This window comes from Callorhinus ursinus, unplaced genomic scaffold, assembly GCF_003265705.2.
Source record: "Callorhinus ursinus isolate GAN/ISIS: 27379988/994484 unplaced genomic scaffold, GSC_fseal_2.0 scaffold12, whole genome shotgun sequence".
Taxonomy (NCBI): domain Eukaryota; kingdom Metazoa; phylum Chordata; class Mammalia; order Carnivora; family Otariidae; genus Callorhinus; species Callorhinus ursinus.
In genome coordinates, this window is record NW_027397074.1 from 68,860,397 (window position 1) to 68,883,044 (window position 22,648).

General features: G+C 36.7%; 1 protein-coding gene across 8 annotated transcripts in view; it reads left to right on the forward strand.

Annotated features, from left to right (window-relative positions):
- NRF1 (nuclear respiratory factor 1) overlaps nt 1-22,648 on the forward strand; it is a 147,727-nt gene that overhangs the window by 44,250 nt on the left and 80,829 nt on the right. For 7 of the 8 annotated variants that reach the window (XR_012380324.1, XM_025865597.2, XM_025865602.2 and 4 more), the window contains exons 2-4: nt 7,226-7,457; nt 14,721-14,835; nt 17,940-18,066. Coding sequence is in view for 7 of the 8 variants with exons in the window: in XM_025865597.2 (XP_025721382.1) it covers nt 7,235-7,457; nt 14,721-14,835; nt 17,940-18,066 (465 nt within the window). In the remaining variant the exon portion in view is untranslated. The remainder of the gene's footprint in view (nt 1-7,225; nt 7,458-14,720; nt 14,836-17,939; nt 18,067-22,648) is intronic. The other variant, XM_073899188.1, reaches the window with a different exon arrangement.

A 22,648-nucleotide genomic window follows, 5' to 3' on the forward strand; every position in this document is an offset into this window, starting at 1 on the left:
GAACAAATACATACAGAAAATATAGAAAATACATACATGCAGTCATAAAAAATTTTGTAACTTTCATGCTCCCAATGAGGAAGTTAGTCTTACACAAGGCAAGATGATTTCTAAACTTGAACTGTGCTGTTCTCTTGATTCTTGGCATAAGATAGGAATTTGATTTTTCTAGTGACAGTTTGCTCCAGTATGTCACTTAAATATTTCAAAGGCTCAATTTGGAAGGCAATATTGTAGTTAATTTGTTTTTGAAGTCTAGTTTGGTAGAAGTCAAAGTATACACTCATGTGATAAAAAATCAAGTAGAAGGATTTATAATAAAAATCAGTGGCCTTTGTCACACTCTTCCCTACCCCAGTCCTACTTTTCAGAGACAGTTAACTGTTTTTGTTTATAGTTTAACTATTTTGTTTATGGTATTAAGCAATAATTCCTCCATAACTCTGGATAATAATTTATCAAACGTGGGCATTTTTTACTTTCTTCTGTGTAAGGATTACCTCACAGCATTTTCTCCATTCTGCTCTATTTTTGATGGTTACATTGTCCTACTGAGTTCTTCCTTCAGCTCTTGATAGTGTCTCCTGACTCCCTCACTGCGGTGAAGATAGGATGTCGATGCTCCTGGCCATTCCTCCCCTCCCCCACCCCTTCTCCCACCTCATGTCTCTCTTCTTTATCTGTGTTTTCACCTTGTCGAGTTTCATAACCTTTACCTTCTATTTTGTACTATATTTAATTTCCTGTATTTTTACCTATGTTTAATTTTCTGTTTTATGGAAAACAAACTGCCTACATGACTGTGGCTTTATTTATTTATTTATTTTTCCTTTGGAGAGCCCAGTGGTGTGGGAGGATATTTTTTTCCAAGTCCAATATCACCCGTGGGCTATTTGAAAGAGAATATTCCTAGGACGGTCAAATGGATTCTTCTTGTCTTAAGCTCCATTTATTACTCAGAATTAAGCTACATTTTACCCTTGCTTCTATTTTCACCTTGACTTTCTTGTGCAATTTTTTTCTTCCTGCTGTGTTGAGATTTTGATCCATTACTCTGCATTCCTCCAAGAATCAAATCCTGTCGTTAACTTTAGACTTTTTTGAGAAAGGCTCTTCTGTTGAGTGAAATTTCTATCCTAGTTATGAAGTTTCAATTCTGGACTTGTCTGGGAATATAGTTGAGCCTCTTGGTTTTCCTGTCCCTGGTTTGGACAGTAGACACAGTCTTGCTCTGAGACTTTCCCTTAGGCGGTTCTTGCAGTTCTTCTTTTGATATGATAATGCTATTGATTAGTCTAGTGCTTGCCTTTACATTTATTTATACCTTGATTAGATTTCCCAGCCTGCCCTTCCTACTTTGATTTTTAAAATACTGTACACTTGGGTGCCTGGGTGGCTCAGATGGTTAAGCGTCTGCCTTCGGCTCAGGTCATGATCCCGGAGTCCTGGGATCGAGTCCCGCATCGGGCTCCCTGCTCCTTGGGAGCCTGCTTCTCCCTCTGCCTCTCTCTCTCTCTCTCTCTCTCTCTCCCTCTCTCTCTCTCATAAATAAATAAATAAAATCTTTAAAAAAAATAAAGTACTGTACACTTAATCTTATCCATTATGTGTGGATTAGATTACATTGAACTCTGTTGGACATGTCATCCAAATTCCAGTAGCTTCCTAGGAATTACTGACTACAGCTACCAGGGTGCTGGGAGATAGGCAAATCCCTGTTTTGTGCCCTCTTCATTACCTTTCAGTCCTGCCCTTACTGGCCCAGAATGGCAAGAGCAGGAACTCCTCTGTACCAAACCGCCCCTCCCCAAGCCATGATAGTTTATATAATAAAGACGAATCTATAGATAAAGAACATGTTGTGCCTGCCCCCCCCCCCCGTGATGATCCAGGCTAAGAAAAAGGTTTTAGTAAACTTATTAAATGCTATGTTATTATTTTGGGGAGTGAATTTTTTGAATGGAGTGTTGACTGATCTGCTGAACATCACTGGCTCCAGGCATGCCTTTTCATTTGGATTGGTATTTAGAGTGACAGGTTGCTTTCACCTTGCTTCTCACATCTGTTCGGAGGGGTCACAGTTGGGTCCATCTGCTGGCTCTCCATTTGTGCATTATCACGAAATTATGCTAGAATTGTGGGTGCTCTATAGTCTCCTTATTTTATGTCCAGGAGAACAGTATCTCAGTTGCCAGAGTTAATATAATAAAGGAAGGGCTTTTTAGATGCCTGGCTCAAAACCTTTTGCATACAGTTAAGAAAACCATATTCTTAGAGCTGGTTGCCTAATTTAAAGATGAAGAAATTGACACCCAGTCCTTGCAAGACTAGTCAGGTAGTGAGTCAAGAAGGAGAGGACCATAAAGACCTAGGAATTCTGGCATCATCATCATAATTAACATTGAGCATTTATGTGCCAGGCATTGTGTTTCTCACTTTATCTGGATGATCTCATTTAATCTTCATATCCTTTGAGCACAGGTACTATCATTTTCTTTTCATTTAAAAACAAATGTTGAAATTGAGACTCAGAGGTTAAGTAACTTGTCCTAGGCTTCCTGGATATCTGATAATAGTCTGCTGTTTTTAAAAATTGTTACTATCTAATATGTTTTCAATTATTAGCAGTTCCTCCCAGTTTTGCTGTCCACAGAATCTGACTGCTCATGGATGAAAGTGAAAATGCTCTACTAGAAATGAGTGGGCGGGTGGTTATGAAGATCTCCAGCAATATGTGTATGCCAGCAATATCTGGCTTTAAACAACCTATTTTATGTATTATTTTATGAAAACATTGAAAGCATCATTTATTAAGTATCCCACTGGTTCAGAGAAGTCTGAAATACCTTTGCCTTTGCTTTTTTACAGAGTGCTGAGTAAAAGTAGTTAGAGAGGTTGAAGGGTGGGATGGGAAGAGAGGTAGAAAGAGATGAGGCACTGGGCACAAATGACAGGCCGGTGAAACAGACAGCCCTATTGATTTCTGCCGCGAACCGCATTCTGCAGGAAAGAATGGAAATCCACTATACCAAGTGCATAGCAGACAGATCCCTTTGAAAAGCAGTTAGATGCCATCTAATCCCAAATCATTTAAAAACAATTTTGGAGTACCCAGAATTTTAAAATGCCCTAAATAGTTTGTCTCTTACACTAGAAGAACCGTGAAATGGATGGAAAAACAGTATTTTCATGGTGTTTTCCTCTCATATATTGTGTTTAATTGTGCAACTTAAATAGTGTGTTAAAATTGCATTTTATTTTTAAAGATTTTATTTATTTGTTTGACAGAGAGAGAGTTAGTGAGAGCAGGAACACAAGCAGGGAGAGTGGGAGAGGGAGAAGCAGGCTTCCCGCCGAGCAGGGAGCCCGATGTGGGGCTCAATCCCAGGACCCTGGGATCATGACCTGAGCTGAAGGCAGACGCTTAACGGCTGAGCTACCCACGTGCCCCTAAAATTGCATTTCAGATATGTACAAATCTGGGCGGTAAGATATAGTCCCTTGAATATTCTGAAATACATCAAACATAGGCTATGGAAGAAACCTTATCAGATACCTTTCTTTAAAAAAAAAAAGAAAAAAGTTTATTTTGATATAATTTTAGACTTTTAGAAAAGTTACAAAAATAGTGTAAAGAACTCTCATTACCCACATTTCCCAAATATTAACGTTCTGTCGTGTTTTCTTTATTTTTCCCTCTTTTAAATAATACTGTTTTACGAGGTACATCTTCCAAAGCTCCATTTGAAGAAACTGTCATGTCATGTTACGCCACACAGAGATACAGGGCTGGGGAGATGACCTCAAGCAGAAGAGAAAGTGTGGAAAAGGGGTTGGGGAGTCAAATGATAGCTGAGTGATTCCTAATCTTTTTGGATTTGAGGCATCATGCGGTTGTTTTATTTTGTAATTAAAGTGAATTTTATTTTGAAATACAGAATATTCCCTGAGATAACTGAATAGTCCCAAAGTTAAAAATCAGAGTTAGAAGGATGAGTTGTGATATGTATAGTGGTGTGAGAATGACAAGGGAGAATTAAAAGTTAAAAGAAAAAAAAATTGGAAACAGCACAAGAATATAAAATAGAAATCAAGAGCTTCCAAAAGGTGAAAATTTGGTCATTTACAAAGAACCAGTTTGCCTGAAGAACAAAGACAACAGAATGGGGCTTAAAGCAGTCAAACTCTGGGGTGGCTGAGGGGAGGGGGTAGGGATCCGGGAAAGAAAGCAATCACTCAGAGAAACCAAGGATTTTAGAAGTTTTCAAAGAAGGAAAGGGAGAGTTTTACGGTAATCCCAGGACCCCAAGATCATGACCTGAGCCGAAGTCAGACACCTAGCCAACTGAGCCAGCTAGGCACCCCGAGAGTATCTTTCATAGAGCAGAAGTTTTTAATGATGTCCAGCTTCTCAGTTAAACTATTTCTTTCATAGATCAGGCATTTGATGTTGTCTCTAAAAAGTTATCACCATAGCAAAGGTCATCTAAATTTTCTCCAGTGTTCTCTTCTAGGAGTTTTATAGTTTTGAATTTTACATTTAGGTCTATGATCCATTTTGAGTTAATTTTTGGAAGTGTGTAAAGTCTGTCTAGATTCATTTTTGGTATGTGATGTCCAGTTGTGCTAGCACTGTTTGTTGAGAAGATTTCTTTTTGTCTCCATTGTAGTGCTTTTGCTTCTTTGTCAAAGATCAGTTGACTGCATTTATGGGGATCTATTTTTGGTCTCTCTGTTCTGTTCCATTGATCTGTGTGTTCTTTTACCAACACCACACTGCCTTACTGTAGGTTTATAGTAAGTCTGGAAGTAGAGTAGTATCAATCTTCCAGCTTTGTTACTCTCCTTCAATGTTGTCTTTACTGTTCTGGGTCTTTTGCCTCTCCATATAAACTTTAAAATCAGTTTGTTGATTTCCATAAAATAAACTTGCTGGGATTTCAACTGGGATTACATTGAATCTATGGATCAAGTTAGGATATCTTGACAATATTGAGTCTTCCTATCCATGAACATGAATCTTGTTACTATTATTTAGTTCTTCTTTGATTTCCTTCATCAGAGTTTTGTAGTTTTCCTTATATAGATCTCGTCAGTATTTTGTTAGATTTATACTTAAGTAGTCTAGTTTTTTGCTTGCTAATGTAAATGGCATTGTGTTTTAAATTCAAATTCTGTTTGCTGGTATAAAGCAATTGATTTTTGTATGTGAACTTTGTATCCTGCAACATTGCTATAATCACGTATTAGTTTCAGGAGGTTTTTTGATTCTTTTGGATTTCCTATATAGACAGACAATCATGTCATCTTGAACAAATACAGGGTTTTTGTTTTATTTTTCCTTCCCAATCAGTATGCCTTTTATTTCCTTTTCTTGTCTTACTGGACTAGCTAGGACTTCTAGTACAATGTTGAAAAGGAGTGGAAAAGGAGTTGCCTTATTCCTGACTTAGCAGGAAAGCTTCTAGTTTCTTGGCATTAAATATGATGCTAGGTGTAGATTTTTTATTGATTTTTTTTTCTTAATTTTGGAGAGAGGGAGCATGAGTGCGGGGAGGGGCAGAGAGAGAATCTCAAGCAGACTCCCCGCTGAGCGTGGAGCCTGCCACAGGGCTTGATTTCATGACCCTGAGATACAACCTGAGCTGAAACCATGAGTCACATGCTTAACCGACTGAGCCACCCAGGTGCCCCAATTTTTCTTATAGATTTTTAAAAATTGAGTCAAGTAAGTTCTTCTCTAAGTTTATATTATTATTATTATTTCTTTAGATTTTATTTATTTATTTGAGAGAGGGAGAGGGAGAAGCAGGCTCCCTGCTTAGCAGGGATGTGGAGCTTGATCCCCTGGGATCATGACCTGGGGCAGACACTTAACCATCTGAGCCACCCAACTGCCCCTGTATTCCTTCTTTTTAAAGGCTGAATACTATTTTATTGTAGATATATCCACATTTTGTTTACGCATTTATCAATTAGTGGATAGTTGGGTTGCTTCCACCTTTCTGGCTATTGTGAATAATTCTGCTATGAACATGGGTGTACAAGTAACCCTTTGAGACCCTGCTTTCAGTTCTTCTAGGTATAAATGCTGGATCATATGGTAATATTTTCATTTTATTGAGTTTATTGAATATTATATGCAAAATTTTATATACAAGGATATTCACTGCACTGATGTGTATAATGGCAAAAATTTGAAAGCAGCCTTGCTATGTATCAGTAGGTGATTGGTTACATAATTACAGTACATCCATACAATGAAGTATACTGCAGCTGTTTAGGAAGATCTGTATGTTTTGACATGTCAGAATGTCTGGATAGATTATAATATGAAAAAAGCAAATTATAAAATAATATGTTAATATGAACCTGTTTTTTTTTTTAAGAGGTTCTATTTACTTATGAGAGAGAGATAGAGAAAGAATGGGAAGGACGAGGGGCAGAGGGAAAGGGAAAAGCTGACTCCGTGCTGAGCTGGGAGCCTGATGTGGGGCTCTATCCCAGGACCCCGAGATTGTGACCCAAGCTGAAGGCAGATGTTTAACCAACTGAGCCCCCCAGGCGCCCTGCATATGAACCTGTTGTTGTTGGGTTTTTTTAATTTTATGTATGTATGTATGTATGCTTCAAAAAATTTTTTTAAGGATAATACACTTCTGTAGGTTGAGGGGGATGAGGGGATAGATAATAAGTGCAGTAGAAGAGCAGACCTTTATCTTACTACTTTACAAGTTACTGCATCATATGTATCATATCAGGATTTATAAGAGGCACAGTTTTATAAGCAGAAAAACCAATTTAAGTGATTGTAGTTTTGGAAAAAATAAAGCTTAACTTCCGATTGTCTGTGAAATACAAAGAAAATGTTATCTATCTCATTACTTACTGAGGGTTTTTATGTCTACGATGTCAAATGCACATCACTGAGATCTTTAAAGTATCTTTTTTATTGTTATATGTAATATGAAGGGTATTTATTGTCTTGTGGCCTGACATATAAAATTAGCTCAGTGAATTTCTATCAAAATGGTTTTACGTAAGGAAAATGTTCTTCCATTTTTGGATCATACTTGAATGGTGCTATCCATTTCCTGTGACTTGTTGTGGTGAGGTATGTAGTGGAATCGTAGGCTTCCTCTGCTCTTGAGGAAAACATTGCTTCGTTTAAGAATTGTGTTACACTACACACTGAATTTTGTTCCTTTGCCTTTTCTTCTGACAGTAGATCTTCATGGAGGAGCACGGAGTGACCCAAACCGAACACATGGCTACCATAGAAGCCCATGCAGTTGCCCAGCAAGTACAGCAGGTCCATGTGGCCACCTACACTGAGCACAGTATGCTGAGTGCTGATGAAGACTCACCTTCTTCTCCTGAGGACACCTCTTACGATGATTCAGACATACTCAACTCCACAGCGGCTGATGAGGTAACAGCCCATCTAGCTGCTGCAGGTAATACTGTTTGGATCAGAAGCTCTTCATTTTTTTTCTTAACCTCTGGTATTGTGCATATCTGCAAGGGCCTAGAATGCAGGCATTCTCACATATATCACATTTTCATGATTTTTTAAGCCTTGCATTTATAGCTTATGCCTGTATTCTACTGAGACTTAAGATCTAGAATGGCATACTATTAATGATATGACTTTGGTTTTGTTTTTTTCCTCCATTCTAACAATCTTTTGACTTCTTACTAAAACATTTAGTCCATTTACAGTAAATGTAACCACTGGTATATTTAGGTTTAAATTTATCATGTTTACAATATGCTTTCTTTCTCTTCATCCCACTTACTCTGTATTTACTTTTCCTTTGTGTTTTAGAGGGACTGAGAAGTTTTTAATTTTTTTTTTCTTGTTCGTTTGGAAGTTATACACACTTTTACTATTAGTGGTACCCCAGAAATTTTAATACATCCTTAACTTATTTCAAAGTCTTCTGTAATTGGTACTTTTGTCCTTTTAAGGGATAATGCAAGTTTCTTAGAACACTTGAATTTTATTCTCCTGCTTCTGACCTATATGCTATTGTTATTCTGTGTATTAATTCTTTGTATATTTTAAGCCATACAAGACATTATTTTTGTTTTATACTTAATATTCATTTTTCCTTTATATCCAGCTTGTCTTCTGAGAATTTTTCTTCTATGTAAAGATAACATTTAATATTTCCTTCAGCATGGAAGTCTCTCAGTTTTTCATTGTCTGAGAATGTTTTTATTTAACTTTCAATCTCAAAGGATGTTCTCACTGGGTATAGAATTTTAGGTTGGCACTTATTTTTTTCCCCTCATATTGAAGATACTGTTCCCACTAGTTTCTGTCCTTGCTTTTCAGAATTCAGCTGTTTCATTCTAACAGTTGCTCCTTTGAAGGTTATCTCCCACATAGGTCCCTCCTCCAAATGTTATTAAGATTTTCTCTGTCTTAAGTTTTTTGTTTGTTTTTCCGTCTTCAGTTTTTGTGATACATCTGGCTTTGGACTTCTCATTTATTCTGTTTAGGATTCTTTGAACGTCTTGAATCTGTGGATTGATGTCTTTCATCAATTCTGGAAAATCTTAGTCACTAGATCTTTTTTTTTAAGATTCTTTTTATTTATTTGAGAGAGCGAGAGCATGCACAAGAAGGGGGGAGGGGCAGAGGGAGAAGGAGAAGCAGACTCCCCACTGATCAGGGAGCCTGATGTGGAGCTCGATTCCAGGACCCTGGGATCATGACCTGAGCTGAAGGCAGACGCTTGACCCACTGAGCCAGCCACCGAGGCTCCCCTTAGTCACTAGATTTTGCTTCAGTTTTGCTTCTGCTTCATTCCATCTTTTCCTTCTGTGACTCCAGTTAAATATGTTAGTTTTCCTTATTGAATCCTTTATGTCTCTTACCCTCTATTCTATATTACCATCATTTTGTCTCTTTATGCTTCACTCTATGTAGTTTCTTCAAACTGTCTTCCAGTTTATTAATTTTTCTCACCAACTGTGTCTGAGGTGATTTAAATCTGTCTACTGAGGTACTAATTTTAGTAATAGTTAAGTTTCATTTGTTTTTTTTTGTTTTAGAATTTCTATTATGTTTTTCCCTCCCAAATTTGTACTATTATAGTTTCCAATTGTCGTAGAAAAAAAAGTTTTTTAAACCTTTGGGAGTGAAGTAAGCATCATGATTTTACAATACATTTGGTAATTCTCTCTGAGGTGCCTATGGGTCTTTTTCTGTTATATGTTGTTAGTACTATTTCTTGTTTATGTTGGTTTTTTCTCTTCATGTATTGGTTATATTTAAATGAATACTGGATGGTGTGTTTGGAAATTTATTTTTAGAAATAATTTGGGGTCTAGAATAGTATTATTGTCCTCTAGAGAGGATTTTTGTTTGCTTCTGCCAGATGCCTGAGGACACTAGCAATCCTGGATTATCTTAATCCAATTTAAGGTTTGAGATTTTTCTGGGCCACTAAATGACTTAAAGCTGGGCTGTATTTTGTACCATTCCTTTGCTATTTACATTGTATACTTAGCACTATGGGGAAGACTCCATGTAAACCATGCCTGGATGGGTTTAATATTGTATAAGGAACATTGATCTTAGAAGATATTTAGGGAAAGTTGGACAGTAAATCAGTTATCAGGAATGACCAAAATACTTCATCTTTTTTTAGTATGTGCTGTATTTAAGGAAAAGAAGACAAATGTGATGAAAAACAACCTTATTACTCTCAGTTATAATCCACTGTGTATTTCTGGAATTGTGAATTTAAAATAAGGCTCAGTGGCAGAACACATTTTGAGATGTTTGTAAAATACCTTTTTGAAATATTTATACTTCCCAGAAGAGGGCATCCTAACATAATGAATGCAGGTCAACCGCTTTCCTAGGAAGGAAGATGCTTTTGAGACATAGTTTTGCTGTATTACTGTACTGCACTGTCATAGTGTTAAAATTAGGAAAGGACTTTAATCTAACATTTTCACGTGGCAGATATGGAAACTGAGGCCCAGCTGGTAGAAATGATTTACCATTTAAAAATTCAACAATTATTGAGGAATTACTGTATGCTCTATCTCACTGTATATAAATACTACGAACAAGACAGGAAAGAGCTTGCTCCTAATGTAGCTTACAGACCAGTGGTGGGGAGAAGGGTACAAATAATAAAGTAAAATAATTTCAAAAAGCACTGAATACTCTGGAGGAAATAAGGTGAATGGAGAGGGAAGGGAAGGAGATTGCTGCTTTTCTAATCCTATTCTCTTCCCTCCCTCCACTGAGGTAATCACTATCCTAAATTTGATCTTTATCATTCTCATGCACTTCTTTTATTTCTGCTGTATATGTATGTATCAATAAATAATACTTAGCATTGTTTGGCATGTTTTAAAGTTTATAAAAATGATAACACTCTAATCCTATCTCTCTGTAACATTGTTTATCTCATTCAGTATTATTTTTTTGAGATTCATTCATGTTGATAATGTGGCAGTATATTTTTATTTTAAGTGTGATTTGGTATTCCATTCATTATCTGAAAATGACATATATTGGTATAGCACTTAGGCTGTTTATAAGTTTTTCCTATTACAATAACTGCAAATGAAGATTATTTTATCTTTTCTTATGCAAATTGTGGGAGTTTCTTTTGGCATTGGTTTTCAAACTCTTGACATTTCCCATAGTGATACATTTTACATTGTGGTCTGGGATAAATGAATGCACATATAACTGGAATAACAATTTCTCATGGAGTAATACTTACCCTTCTGCCATGACACACCCACTGATATGTTCTAGTGTCTTTCACTTTATTCCATTTTATTAAAAAACAAAAGCTACTCATGAACCCCCAAAGAACAGAAACCTGCAGTTTGAAAACACTGCTGAAGGGTATATCCATGAGGATAATGAGAGGGCAAAGATGGGCACATTTTCAACTTTACTAAATATTCCAAATGTCTTTCCAAATCATTGTATCAATTTACATCCCCACACAGCATGCTGGAGTGCCTGTTGCTTCCAGTCCTCGCCATATTTGGAATTGTCAATCGTTTTTTGTTTTTGCCAGTCTGATGAAATAGTATCTCATTGTCTTTTTAATTTGCTCATCTCTGAGCTAGAGATTCTAGCCAGTGCAGGAAGACAAGATAGAGTGCCATTCAGACTATTGAAGTGACTTTTTATTGACTATTGCTTTTCTTCTTTTGCATATTTCCTCTTTATGCCTTTGTCCAATCAGGTTGGTTTGTCATTTTTTCTTATTGTAAGAGTTATTGATATATTTTTTAATACTGTTCTTTTCTTGATAATATACATTGCATTTAGAATCTTCTCCCAATTTGTTGACCACTCCTTCCCTCAATTTTTTATTATTTCTTTTGTCCATAAAGGTTTTAATTTATATTATTGTGAAATTTATCAGTCTTTTACCTTACTGTTTATCCTTTTGGAGTCTTATTTAAGGAATTCTTACCCCTGAGTTCATAAGTACTCTACAGCAGTTTCTTGCAGAAGTTACAAAATTCTTTGTTGTTTTAATTTAGCTCTTCAATTCACCTGGATAATATTTTTGTGTATATGATATAGGGATCTAGTTTCATTATTTTCCCATACAATCATTTGTCCCAGTACCACATTTTTAATAGTTCATCCATTTCCCACCTCTGTCTTCTGACACAGGGAAGGTGTTTGTGAACTCTTAATCCCGTTGCATTGGCTTGTCTATCCTTCAGCCAGTTCCGTACTGTCTCAATGACTGTAGCTTTATAGTAACTACTGATATTTGATAGGATGAGTGCACCTTTTTAAATTCTTAAAATTCTTCACAATTATTCTAGCTATTTTTGGCCTTTTGCACTTCCATTTAAGTTTTAGGATCAGCTTATCAAGTTCCAGAAAAAACCCATGCTGGGACTTTTATTTGAATTGTATTGAATTTATAAATTAATTAAGCACCTTTATTCATAATAGCCTAAAACTGGAAATTACCCAAATGTCTATCAATAGGATAACGGATAAACTGTGATTTATTTATATTCTGGAATATTACTCATCAATAAAAAGGAACAAACTACTAACACATATAACAGTGTGGATAAATCTCAAAAACATTATTCTAAGTGAAAGAAACCTTATACAAAAGAATATATACTGTATGATTCCATTTATTTCAAGTTCTAGAATAGAGAGGGCTAAACGAGGGTGAAAAATCAGAATTGTGGGTACTTTTGAGAGATTGGGTGGGAACTGACTGAAAGGAGACATGAGAGAACTTTCTGTAGTTGTGGTATTGTTATATATCTTGATAGGAGATTGGTTATCATAAGTACATTTTCAAAATTTATGGTACACTTACACAAAATTGAATGTACACTTAATATTTGTACATTGCATTATATGTACATTTTGCCTCAAAAGAAAAAATTATAAAGAAGTATTGAACTCTAGCTAATGATATTCCCACTGAATATTTAGGGGACTCATACTGCAGTTTACATGCATCAGAATAAAAAAATGATATGGATTGATGAATGGATAGAAAGATGGATGGGGTGCCTGACTGGCTCACTAGAGCATGCAACTCTTGATCTTGGGATTGTGAGTTCAAGCCCCATGTTAGGTGTAGAGATTATTTAAAATTTTTTTTAAATCTTAATAAAAAAGAAAGATGGATAGATGCATATGGTAAAATGTTATGGTAGAGTGGTAGATATATGAATGTTCACTAAAAAATTCTTTCAACTTTGCTCTATATTTGAAAGTTTTAGTAATAAGATATTGGACTCTTATAGATCAATAGAATAAAAACAAATAAGCTAATTAAAAAATGGACAAAGGACTTAAGTAGACATCTCCCTAAAGAAGACGTACAAGTGGCCAAGAAGCTCGTGAAAAAGATGTTCACATTACTAATCATCAGGGAGATGCAAATCCAAACCACAATGAGTTGCTATCTGACACCTGTTAGGATGGCTCTATCAAAACAACAACAAAGGATAAATATTAGCAAGGATGTGGAGAAATTGGAACCCTTACATGCTGTTGGTGGGAATATAAAATGGTGCAGTCTTTATGGAAAATGGTATAAAGGTTCCTTAAAAAATTAAAAATAGAACTACCCTATGATCCAGCAGTTTCACCTTTGGGTACATATTCAAAAGAATTGAAATCAGGATCTCATAGAGTATTCACATTCCCATGTTCATTATTCACAATAGGCAAGATGTGGAAGCAACTCGTGTCCATTGACAGATGAATGGGTAAAGAAAATGTGGTATATGTATAGAATGGAATATTATCCAGCCTTTAAAAAGAAGGAAATCCTGCCATGTGCAACAACGTGGGTGAACCTTGAGGGCATTATGCCAAGGGAAAGAAGCCAGTTACAGAGAAGGACAGATACTGCATGATTCCACTTTACATGAGGTATCTAGTCAAACTCATAGAAACAGGGGTAGAAGGGTGGTTGCCAGCAACTGGGGTATGGGAATGAGAGTTGCTCTTCAACAGGTATAAAGTTTCAGTTATGCAAGATAAATAAGTTCTAGAGATCTGGTCAACATTGTGCCTATCTTTAACTGTATTGTACACTTAAAAAATTAATATGGTAGATCACACATATTAAGTGTTCTTATCACAGTCAAAAAATAAAATACTGGGAAAAATGTATCAATAGGATTTTTTTTATCTAGCAGCTATTTACAATGGAAATGAAGGTTAAAAGCATTAATTTATTTTTTGACTTGCTCTGGGGGCTCTTTAGAGGAGTTTATTTAAGTCAGACTGATTATACTACTAAATAACATGTAGAGAGATCTGTCTAGATTTTCAGGGAGGCTTATTTTAATTGAGCCCCTTAGACCCTATATAACATATGTGCTAGTATAAATGTGAGTAGTTAAACTTAATTTTCATATAAGCCTTTTATATGGTTTATAAATAAGGATAAAAGTGGATCATCTGCTTTAAAAAGAAAAAGGAATGTCCTTGATATGTTGAGATTCCAGAATCAGAGACTCCAATAATTCCTTAGGGTCTACCCTTTATTTTAATAATTAGTTTGAGGGCAAGCCAGACCAACTTTTATTAACATTTTTTCCTTAGAGTGGGATAGTTTTCATCTCTTTCCTGCCAGCATGCTTTCATCAGTTTAACTTTGTGGTCAACAACTCCATTTTAGGCACAATTCTCAGATATATAAGAAAAAATTTCCAATTAAGATAATATTCTTCCAGCTATTCCTCTTATGGGTGTTGTTGTTACTATTTGAGTTCCAAGCATGAGTGATTATCTCTCTTCCTTAACTTGGCAGTGTCTTGGGGTAATGGAAAGAGGGGCACAGGGATGGAAATGAAATTTGAAATCTGTGATTCTTTTGGCAAGCTCTTCCTCTCAATGCTGCGATTTCATTTAGCACCTCTGAGAATATTGCCTTCGCAGTATGGGCATGCTGGCAAAACACAACACAACATTATGTAAAATTTAGCTAGTGTATGGTAGGGAGGTGTTTAAGTCAGTCACTTTGTAGATTCCTTGTAAGTTTCATTGGTAAATGAAAATATGATTTGTGTTGAACAATAGTGAACTATGTTAATATCAGGAACATTCTATATTTACTGAGAACATATTAGGAAATAAAGGCTACCTTTCTCGTGCCTTTAATTGCTTTCTGTCTCGTAGAGCTGACGGGCTTTGCCTGATCTCAGCACCCACGTTATTGTTTCAGGTCCCGTGGGAATGGCTGCTGCCGCTGCAGTGGCAACAGGAAAGAAGCGGAAACGGCCTCACGTGTTTGAGTCTAATCCATCTATCCGGAAGAGACAGCAAACACGCCTGCTTCGGTGAGGGCTCCCTTCTCCGTGCTGTTGCTGTTCCTCCAGCACTTCGTGGTGTGACAGGCATTACTAGGTGCACCGAGGATACCGTCGGAGTCCTTGATGGCAGAATTAGACTTGAAAGTACTCCTGTGAAGTCAAACACATGAAACTAGAAAGGAAGAACAGATGTAGAATACCACATCATTTCATTCAGAGAAAATTTCTATGCCTGCACTGTGCCAGACATTGTTCTAGGCCTTGGGAATATAACCATGAATAAAACAAATTCCCTGAAAGAGCTTATAATCCAGTGGAGGAAAAAAGAAAATAAACACATATGTAATGTGTCAAATGATGATAAGTACTATGGAAAAAAAGTGGAGTAAGGAAAAAAAGAAAAGAAAGGTTTGGGGAGGATATAGTAGTTTCTCTTTTTTTATAGGGATGGTCTGGGAAATCCTCTTTGACAGGCAACCTCTGAATGGAGACCTAAAGTAAAGGGGCATGACTAATGTCTAAAGGAAGAGCTTTTCAGGCGGAGAGAAGAGCAAGAGGAAAGTTGTACAAGTGGCATGGAATGAATGTGATAGTCATGTTTGAGGAATAGCCAGGGAAAGAATGACGGGAGATAGAGTCAGAGCAGTAGTAGAGAGCCACATTATGGGGTCATTGGTCCGGTGTAACGGCTTTGACTCTTGTTCTGAGTGAGATGGGAAGTCAGTGAAGGCTTTTGACCAAAGCAGTGATATGCTCTGATTTATGTTTTCAGAGAAACCATCAGGCTACCGTGTTGAGAGTAGAATTTGGATATACCAGAATGGAAGCAGGGAGAACAGTTAGGAGTTTATTGTAGTAATCCAGGCCAGAAATCACAGGATCTTAAAACCAATATCGCAGCAGCAAAGGTAGTAAGAGGTGGTCATCCTGGATGTATTTCAAAAGTCAACTCCAACATGATTAACTGATGGATTGGATGTGGGGTGTGAGAGCAAAAACAGCAGGGAAGGGGACCTCAAGATTTTTGGTCTGATTACTGGAAGGGTTGAGATGACACTTACTGGAAGAGAGGAGCAGGTATAGGAATGAGTGAGGGTAGGGCAGAATCAGGAATTTGGTTTTGGACCCGTCAGGTCTGTGATACCTCTTAACCATTAAGTGGAGAAACAATAAGCAGTTGATACGTGAGTCTGGAATTCAAAGGAGAGATCTTGCTGAAAATGACTAAGTCTTAGATCTTGTCTAAGACTGTGAGACTGGAAGAGGTCACCTAGAGAGTGAGTGCAGACTGAGGCCTGAAGCATTCTACCCTTTAGAGGTTGGAGAGATGAAAGGAATGAGCAAAGGAGTCCAAGAAGCTACCAGTGAATCAGGAGGAAAATCAAGAGAGCAATACACTAGAGGGGCGCCTGGGTGGCTCAGTCGTTAAGCGTCTGCCTTCGGCTCGGGTCATGATCCCAGGGTCCTGGGATTGAGCCCCGCATTGGGCTCCCTGCTCCGCGGGGAAGCCTGCTTCTCCCTCTCCCACTCCCTCTGCTTGTGTTCCCTCTCTCGCTATGTCTCTCTCTGTCAAATAAATAAATAAAATCTTTAAAAAAAAGGAGAGAGCGAGCAATACACTAGAAACCAAGTGCAAAGAGTGTTTTAAGAAGGAGGGCATGTGATCAGCTCTGTCAAATGCTGCTGGCAGGTTGAATAAGATGCAAATTGACCATTAGATTTAGCAACACGGAGGTCATGGTTGAACTTGGCAAGAGCATTTCCAGTGGAGTGGTAAGGATGAAAGGATTGGGGTGTCTTCAAGAGAAAATGGGAAAAAAAGAATTGGAGAGCGTGAATATAGACCATTCCTTCAAAGAATGCTGCCAAATTTCTTGTTTGGCATATGGTCCTTTGCTGAAGAGTTTTTTTCTGAAGAGTTTGTAGGTTGCACAGAAAGATTATCACGCAGGTATAATACACAGAGGACTTAATATTTGATGGTTGTACAAAATGCATTCATAGAGGGTAAGAAATTTTGTCTATAAAATATTCCAGAAGTTTTTTTCTTGTAGTGTTTTAAATATTATATCCAAAATTTCTAGGTGTTATTAGAATGTTGAATCCAGATGGAGTGCCAGTCCATGCAAATGATATGTGACAAAAGCTAGAAAATACAGTTTATTTTATAAGAGGAAGATTATAAGAAACTGAAGGAAAAACCCAAAAAGTACTGGATCGGAAGCTTTCGGCAAAGAGTTTATATGCCACCTGATAGGCAGTTCTTCTCATTTCCTTTAATGACGGGATAGGCCGGAGTAATTAGAATGTGTTATATATAGAAATGTCTTTGCTATAAGGGGCATAGACGTGGTAGTACATACTTTTGGAGAAAGATGGAAAACTAGGCATGTTCGCTCTGTTTCATCTGAATTAATTACTCACCAGTCCCTGGAGAGAGTAGACTATGTTCTCAGAAGGATTATAGAATGTAGAACTTTAAAATAATCTCCCATGATTTCAGAGGAAAAGCCCAACATTTCTGTGTCGTCCAGTGTTGATATATTTAAAAAAGCTCTTTTACTTCTTCCTTATTTGTAAAATATTACAGGACCAAGAATTGTTGTTTATATGCAATGAAAATCTAGAAATGACATTTTTGAAGTCGTATTTCTGGATAAAACTGTCAGTGAGACATAAACAATGACATATCAGTCAAAGAAATTAGAAGCAGGTCATTTAGGCCCCCTTCATTAAGCATGTCTCCATGATATGATAATGTCTACAAGAAAATGTCTCAGCAGTAATCTTTATCGTTATTACAAGTTGCAGTAAGAGAAAACCCCTTTAGTGTTGCTAGGATCAGGAAGAATTAAAGTCTCCATGTTCAGCCTTGTGTCATGGCTGTGCCTGATGCAAACTTGTAGCCGACCCTTGTATCAGTGGGCTAGTCATTGATCTTTGGGACAAAGGTATGCACATATTTCTGCTGAACAGGATATTCAAACTCACACTCCCCTTTTCACATTTTGGGTACAACAACGTATCTAATCAGAATAAATTGTCTCAAGTCAAAGTAAATTTTGTTTCTTTGTCACTGTCATTTCTCTCTTCTTTAACTGTTTTTATTCTCTTTTCATTCTCTAATTCAGGAAACTTCGAGCCACATTAGATGAATATACTACTCGAGTGGGACAGCAAGCTATTGTCCTCTGTATCTCCCCCTCTAAACCCAACCCTGTCTTTAAAGTGTTTGGTGCAGCACCTTTGGAGAATGTGGTAAGAAAACTCAGCTGTGTCCTCAGATACTCAACTCTTGCTTTCTGTGGGTTGTTGGTTGTTCTTTTGATCCTCTGTCTAGTACAATAGCTTTTACTTCTCTCCTCCCCTCATCTGGGGGTGGGAGTGGGACTGGTTTTCAAACCATTTTATGTAGATCAAAATAAAAAGGATTATTTCTGTTTGTACTTACTATAACAACATATTCTACCCAGGGGGGGAAGGATGGTGTTACGTTTCTTAAGAAACCACCACCACAGGATCTTGTTGGTTTTTTTTTTTTTAATTTAAAGTTATTTATTTATTTATTTATTTATTTATTTTGAGAGAGAGAGAGACAGAGTGAGTGAGAGAGAGAATACGAGCAGGGTAAGGGGCAGAGAGAGAAGCAGACTCCCTGCTGAGCAGGGAGCCCAATGTGGGACTTGGTCCCGGGACTCTGGGATCATGACCTGAGCCGAAGGCAGACGCTTAACCCAGTGAGCCACCCAGGTGCCCCAACGATTTTGTAAGAAAATTACTGATTTATGTCAGAAACAAAATGTGAGATAATTCTAAGATGTAAACTTCGTGAGGCAAACCTCAGGAAGCATTTTACTGCTTGCTGGTATTTGAGTTCCATATTTAAAATCGCTTGCATTTCTTTGAAGAATTTATTTGACACTGTGCTTCAATTTTGAAATATAGTTGAATATTTTGATTGCCTAACTATCTGTAGCTAAGTTTATAAAGATAGTATTTTACCTTTGTATACTTATACTAAGTGAACTACTCTTTCTCTGGTGGAAATAACTTTGAATCGTTAGTAGAATAATGGTCTGTCCAGATTTAGATTGCATTTTGTTTTTATTAGGATGACGTTTATTAGCTAAAGGGACATTTATTGGATTTCTCACATATCGAATGTAGACATTTCAGGAGTTTAGAACTGATTAGTAAGCAATTGAAATTTTGTTTGTTTTATTGTGTGTGTGTTTTTTTTCACATACAAATGTTGTTCTTTTTCAACATTTTTGAGTTTTGTTTTGAGTTTTGCCAAAAATTCCTGAGGCCCTAGATTTAGGGTGCATATTAGGACCTTTCCTTAGAAGAATATGGTAGAAGATTTTTAGATCAAAATGGTGCCTGACAAGCTGTCCTTAGTGTCATGATGTTCACCAACATGAAATCTGGGCATGTCTTCTTTTTTTCAGTATCAAAAATTTAAAATAATTTTACTACTAATAGTAATATGATCTGTGAAAAAGACTCATCCAGAAGACTCAGAAAAATACCTCTGAAAATTGCTCACTGAAAAGAGGGGTGCCTGGCTGGCTCAGCCAGTGGAGCATGTGACTCTTGATCTTGGAGTTGTAAGTTTGAGCCCCATGTTGGGTATAGAGATTACTTAAAACAAAATCTTTTAAAAAAAACAAAAACAAAAAGAAAGTTTGGAAAACTCCTGGAGTCTTCCATACATTATAAAAAGAAACAAACAGTCATATGACAAACTAGACAGAAAAAACAGTATTTTTTTCATTGACTGACATTTGATAAATACAGGCTGAAGAATAAATACCGGTAGAATTAGAAGCAGAATATGTCTTCCAAAACATTAAAGAGGGAAAAAACAAGTCTGTATAAAAGATTTAAAAAGGAAAACAGAAAATATAGAACAAAGTAATAAAGTGAAGCCAATTAATTCTGTTATAAATCATAAATATAAATGGATTAACTCCTTTGAGAACGACAAAGATTTTCTTTCAGAGTGGAACAACAATAATCCAAACCAAAACCCAACTGTATTTAATTTATGTGACATACTCACGGTGACTCACAAATGTTCAAAGTAGCTGCAAATGATACCATTAAGAAAGTGAAAAGGCAGTTCACAGAATGGGAGAAAATATTTGCAAATCATACATCTGACAAATAACTTGAATCCATATAAAGAACTCTTAGAACTGAACAATAAAAAGACAACCCAGTTTTATTTATTTATTTAGAGTGCGCATGTGCAGCAGCCGGGCGGGGGTAGTGGCGGGCAGAGGGAGATAGAGAATCTCAAGCGGGCTACATACCTGGTGTGGAGCCCCATGCAGGGCTCGATCTCACCACCCTGAGATCACAACCCAAACTGAAATCAAGAGTTGGACACTTAACTGGCTGAGCCACCCAGGCACCCCAAGCCCAGTTTTAAAATGGCAAAGAATCTGTCACTGTTTGCATATGACATACTACTATACTTAGAACACCCTGAAGACTCCACCAAAAATCTGTTTGAACTGATAAATGAATTCAGTAAAGTTGCAGGATACAAAATTAATATACAGAAATCTGTTGCATTTTTATACATTAATAATGAAGTAAATTCTGCTTCTGAAACCAATATTGCACTGTATGTTAACTAATTTGAATTTAAATAAAAATTTGAAGAAAAAAATAATGAAGTAGCATAAAGAGAAATTAAGAAAACAATTCCATTTACAATTGCACCAAAAAGAATAAAATACTTAGGAATAAACTGAACCAAGGTGGTGAAAGACTGTACTCTGAAAAAAAAAATACAATGATGGAAGAAATTGATGACAGCACAAATGGAAAGATATTTTACGCTCATAGATTGGAAGAATTAATATCATTAAAATGTCCATACTACCCAAAGCAATCTACAGATTCAGTGCAATCCCAGTCGAAATACCAATAGCATTTTCAAAGAAGCAGAACAAATAATCCTAAGATTTGTATGGAACCATAAAAGACCTCAAACAGCCAAAGCATTCTTGAGAAAGAATACAGCAGGAGGTATCACAATCCCAGATTTACATGGTTTTAATAATCAAGACGGTATAGTACTAGCACAAAAACAGGTACATAGATCAATAGAACATAATAGAAAGCCCAAAAATAAACCCACCATTATATGGTCAATTAATCAGTGACCATGGAGGCAAGAATATATAATGGGGGAAAGATAGTCTCTTCAAAAAATGGTGTTAGGAAAACTGGACCCCTTTCTTACACCATACACAAAAATAAATTCAAAATGGATTAAAGACCTAAATGTGAGACCTGAAACCATAAAACTCTTAGAAGAAAACATAGGCAGTGATCTCTTGTACATTGGCCTCAGCAAGATATTTATGGACGTGTCTCCTCAGGCAAGGGAAAAAAAAGCAAAAATAAATTATTAGGACTACACCAACATAAAAAGCTTTTTGTGCAGCAAAGGAAGCCACCAACATAATGAAAAGGCAATCTACTGAATGTGAGAAGATATTTGTAAATGATACATGTGTCAAGGGGTTAATATCCAAAATATATAAAGAAGTCACACAGCTCAACACCAAAAAAAAACCAAACAATCCAATTAAAAAATGGGCAGAGGACTTGAATAGACATTTTCCCAAAACCTACAGATGGCCAACAGACCTATGAGAAGATGCTCAGCCTCACTTATCATCAAATCATCAAATCAAAACCAGAATAAGATATCACCTCACACGTGTCAGAATGCCTGGTATCAAAAAGAGGGGCACCTGGGTGGCTCAGTTGGTTAAACATCCGACTTGGTTTCAGCTCAGGTCATGCATGATCTCAGGATCGTGAAATCAAGCCCCACTTCGGGCTCTGTGCTCAGTGTGGAGTCTGCTTGAGATTCTTACCCCACCATACCTCCCTCCACTCGTATGCACGCTCTCTCTCTCTCCAAAATAAATAAATAAAACCTTAAAAAAGAAAAAGAAATAACAAGTGTTGGTGGTAATGTGGAGAAAACAGAACACTTGTGTACTGTTGGTAGAAGTGCAGCCACTATGGAAAACAGTATGGAGGTTGTTGCTCAAAAAATTAAAAATAGAAATACCATACAATCCAGTAATTCCACTACTGGCTATTTATAGAAGATATGAAAACACTAATTTCAAAAAGATACATGTACCCCTATGTTTACTGCAGCATTATCTACAGTTGCCAAGATACGGAAGTAACCCAAGTGTCCATCCACAGAGGGATGGATAAAGAAGTGGTAGTGTGTATACACACACACACACACACACACACACACACAGTGGAATATTACTCAGCCATAAAAAAAATGAAATCTTGCCATTTGTGATAACATACATAGACCCTAGAGGGTATTATGCTAAGTGACATAAGTCAGACAAAGGCAAGTATCATATGATTTCACTTACATGTGAAATCTAAAAAAACAAAACAAAGCAGAAACAGACTCTTAAAATACAGAGAACGAATTGGAGATTGCCAGAGCAGGGTGGTAGGGGATCGGCAAACAGGTGAAGGGGAGTGGGCGGTACAGGCTTCCAATTATGGAATGAATAAGTCATGGGGATGAAAGGTGCAGCATAGGGAATATACTCAATGGTATCATAATAGCATTGTATGGTGACAATAGATATACTTGTGAGCGTAGCATACTGTATAGAGTTATCAAATCACTATGTTGTAATACCTAAAACTAATGTAAGTTGTGTTAAACTATACTTCCAAGTTTTTAAAAAATGGCAAAGAATCTGAATAGATATTTCTCCAAAGAAGATAGAGAAATGGTCAGCAAGCACATGAGCACTAATGATAGTCA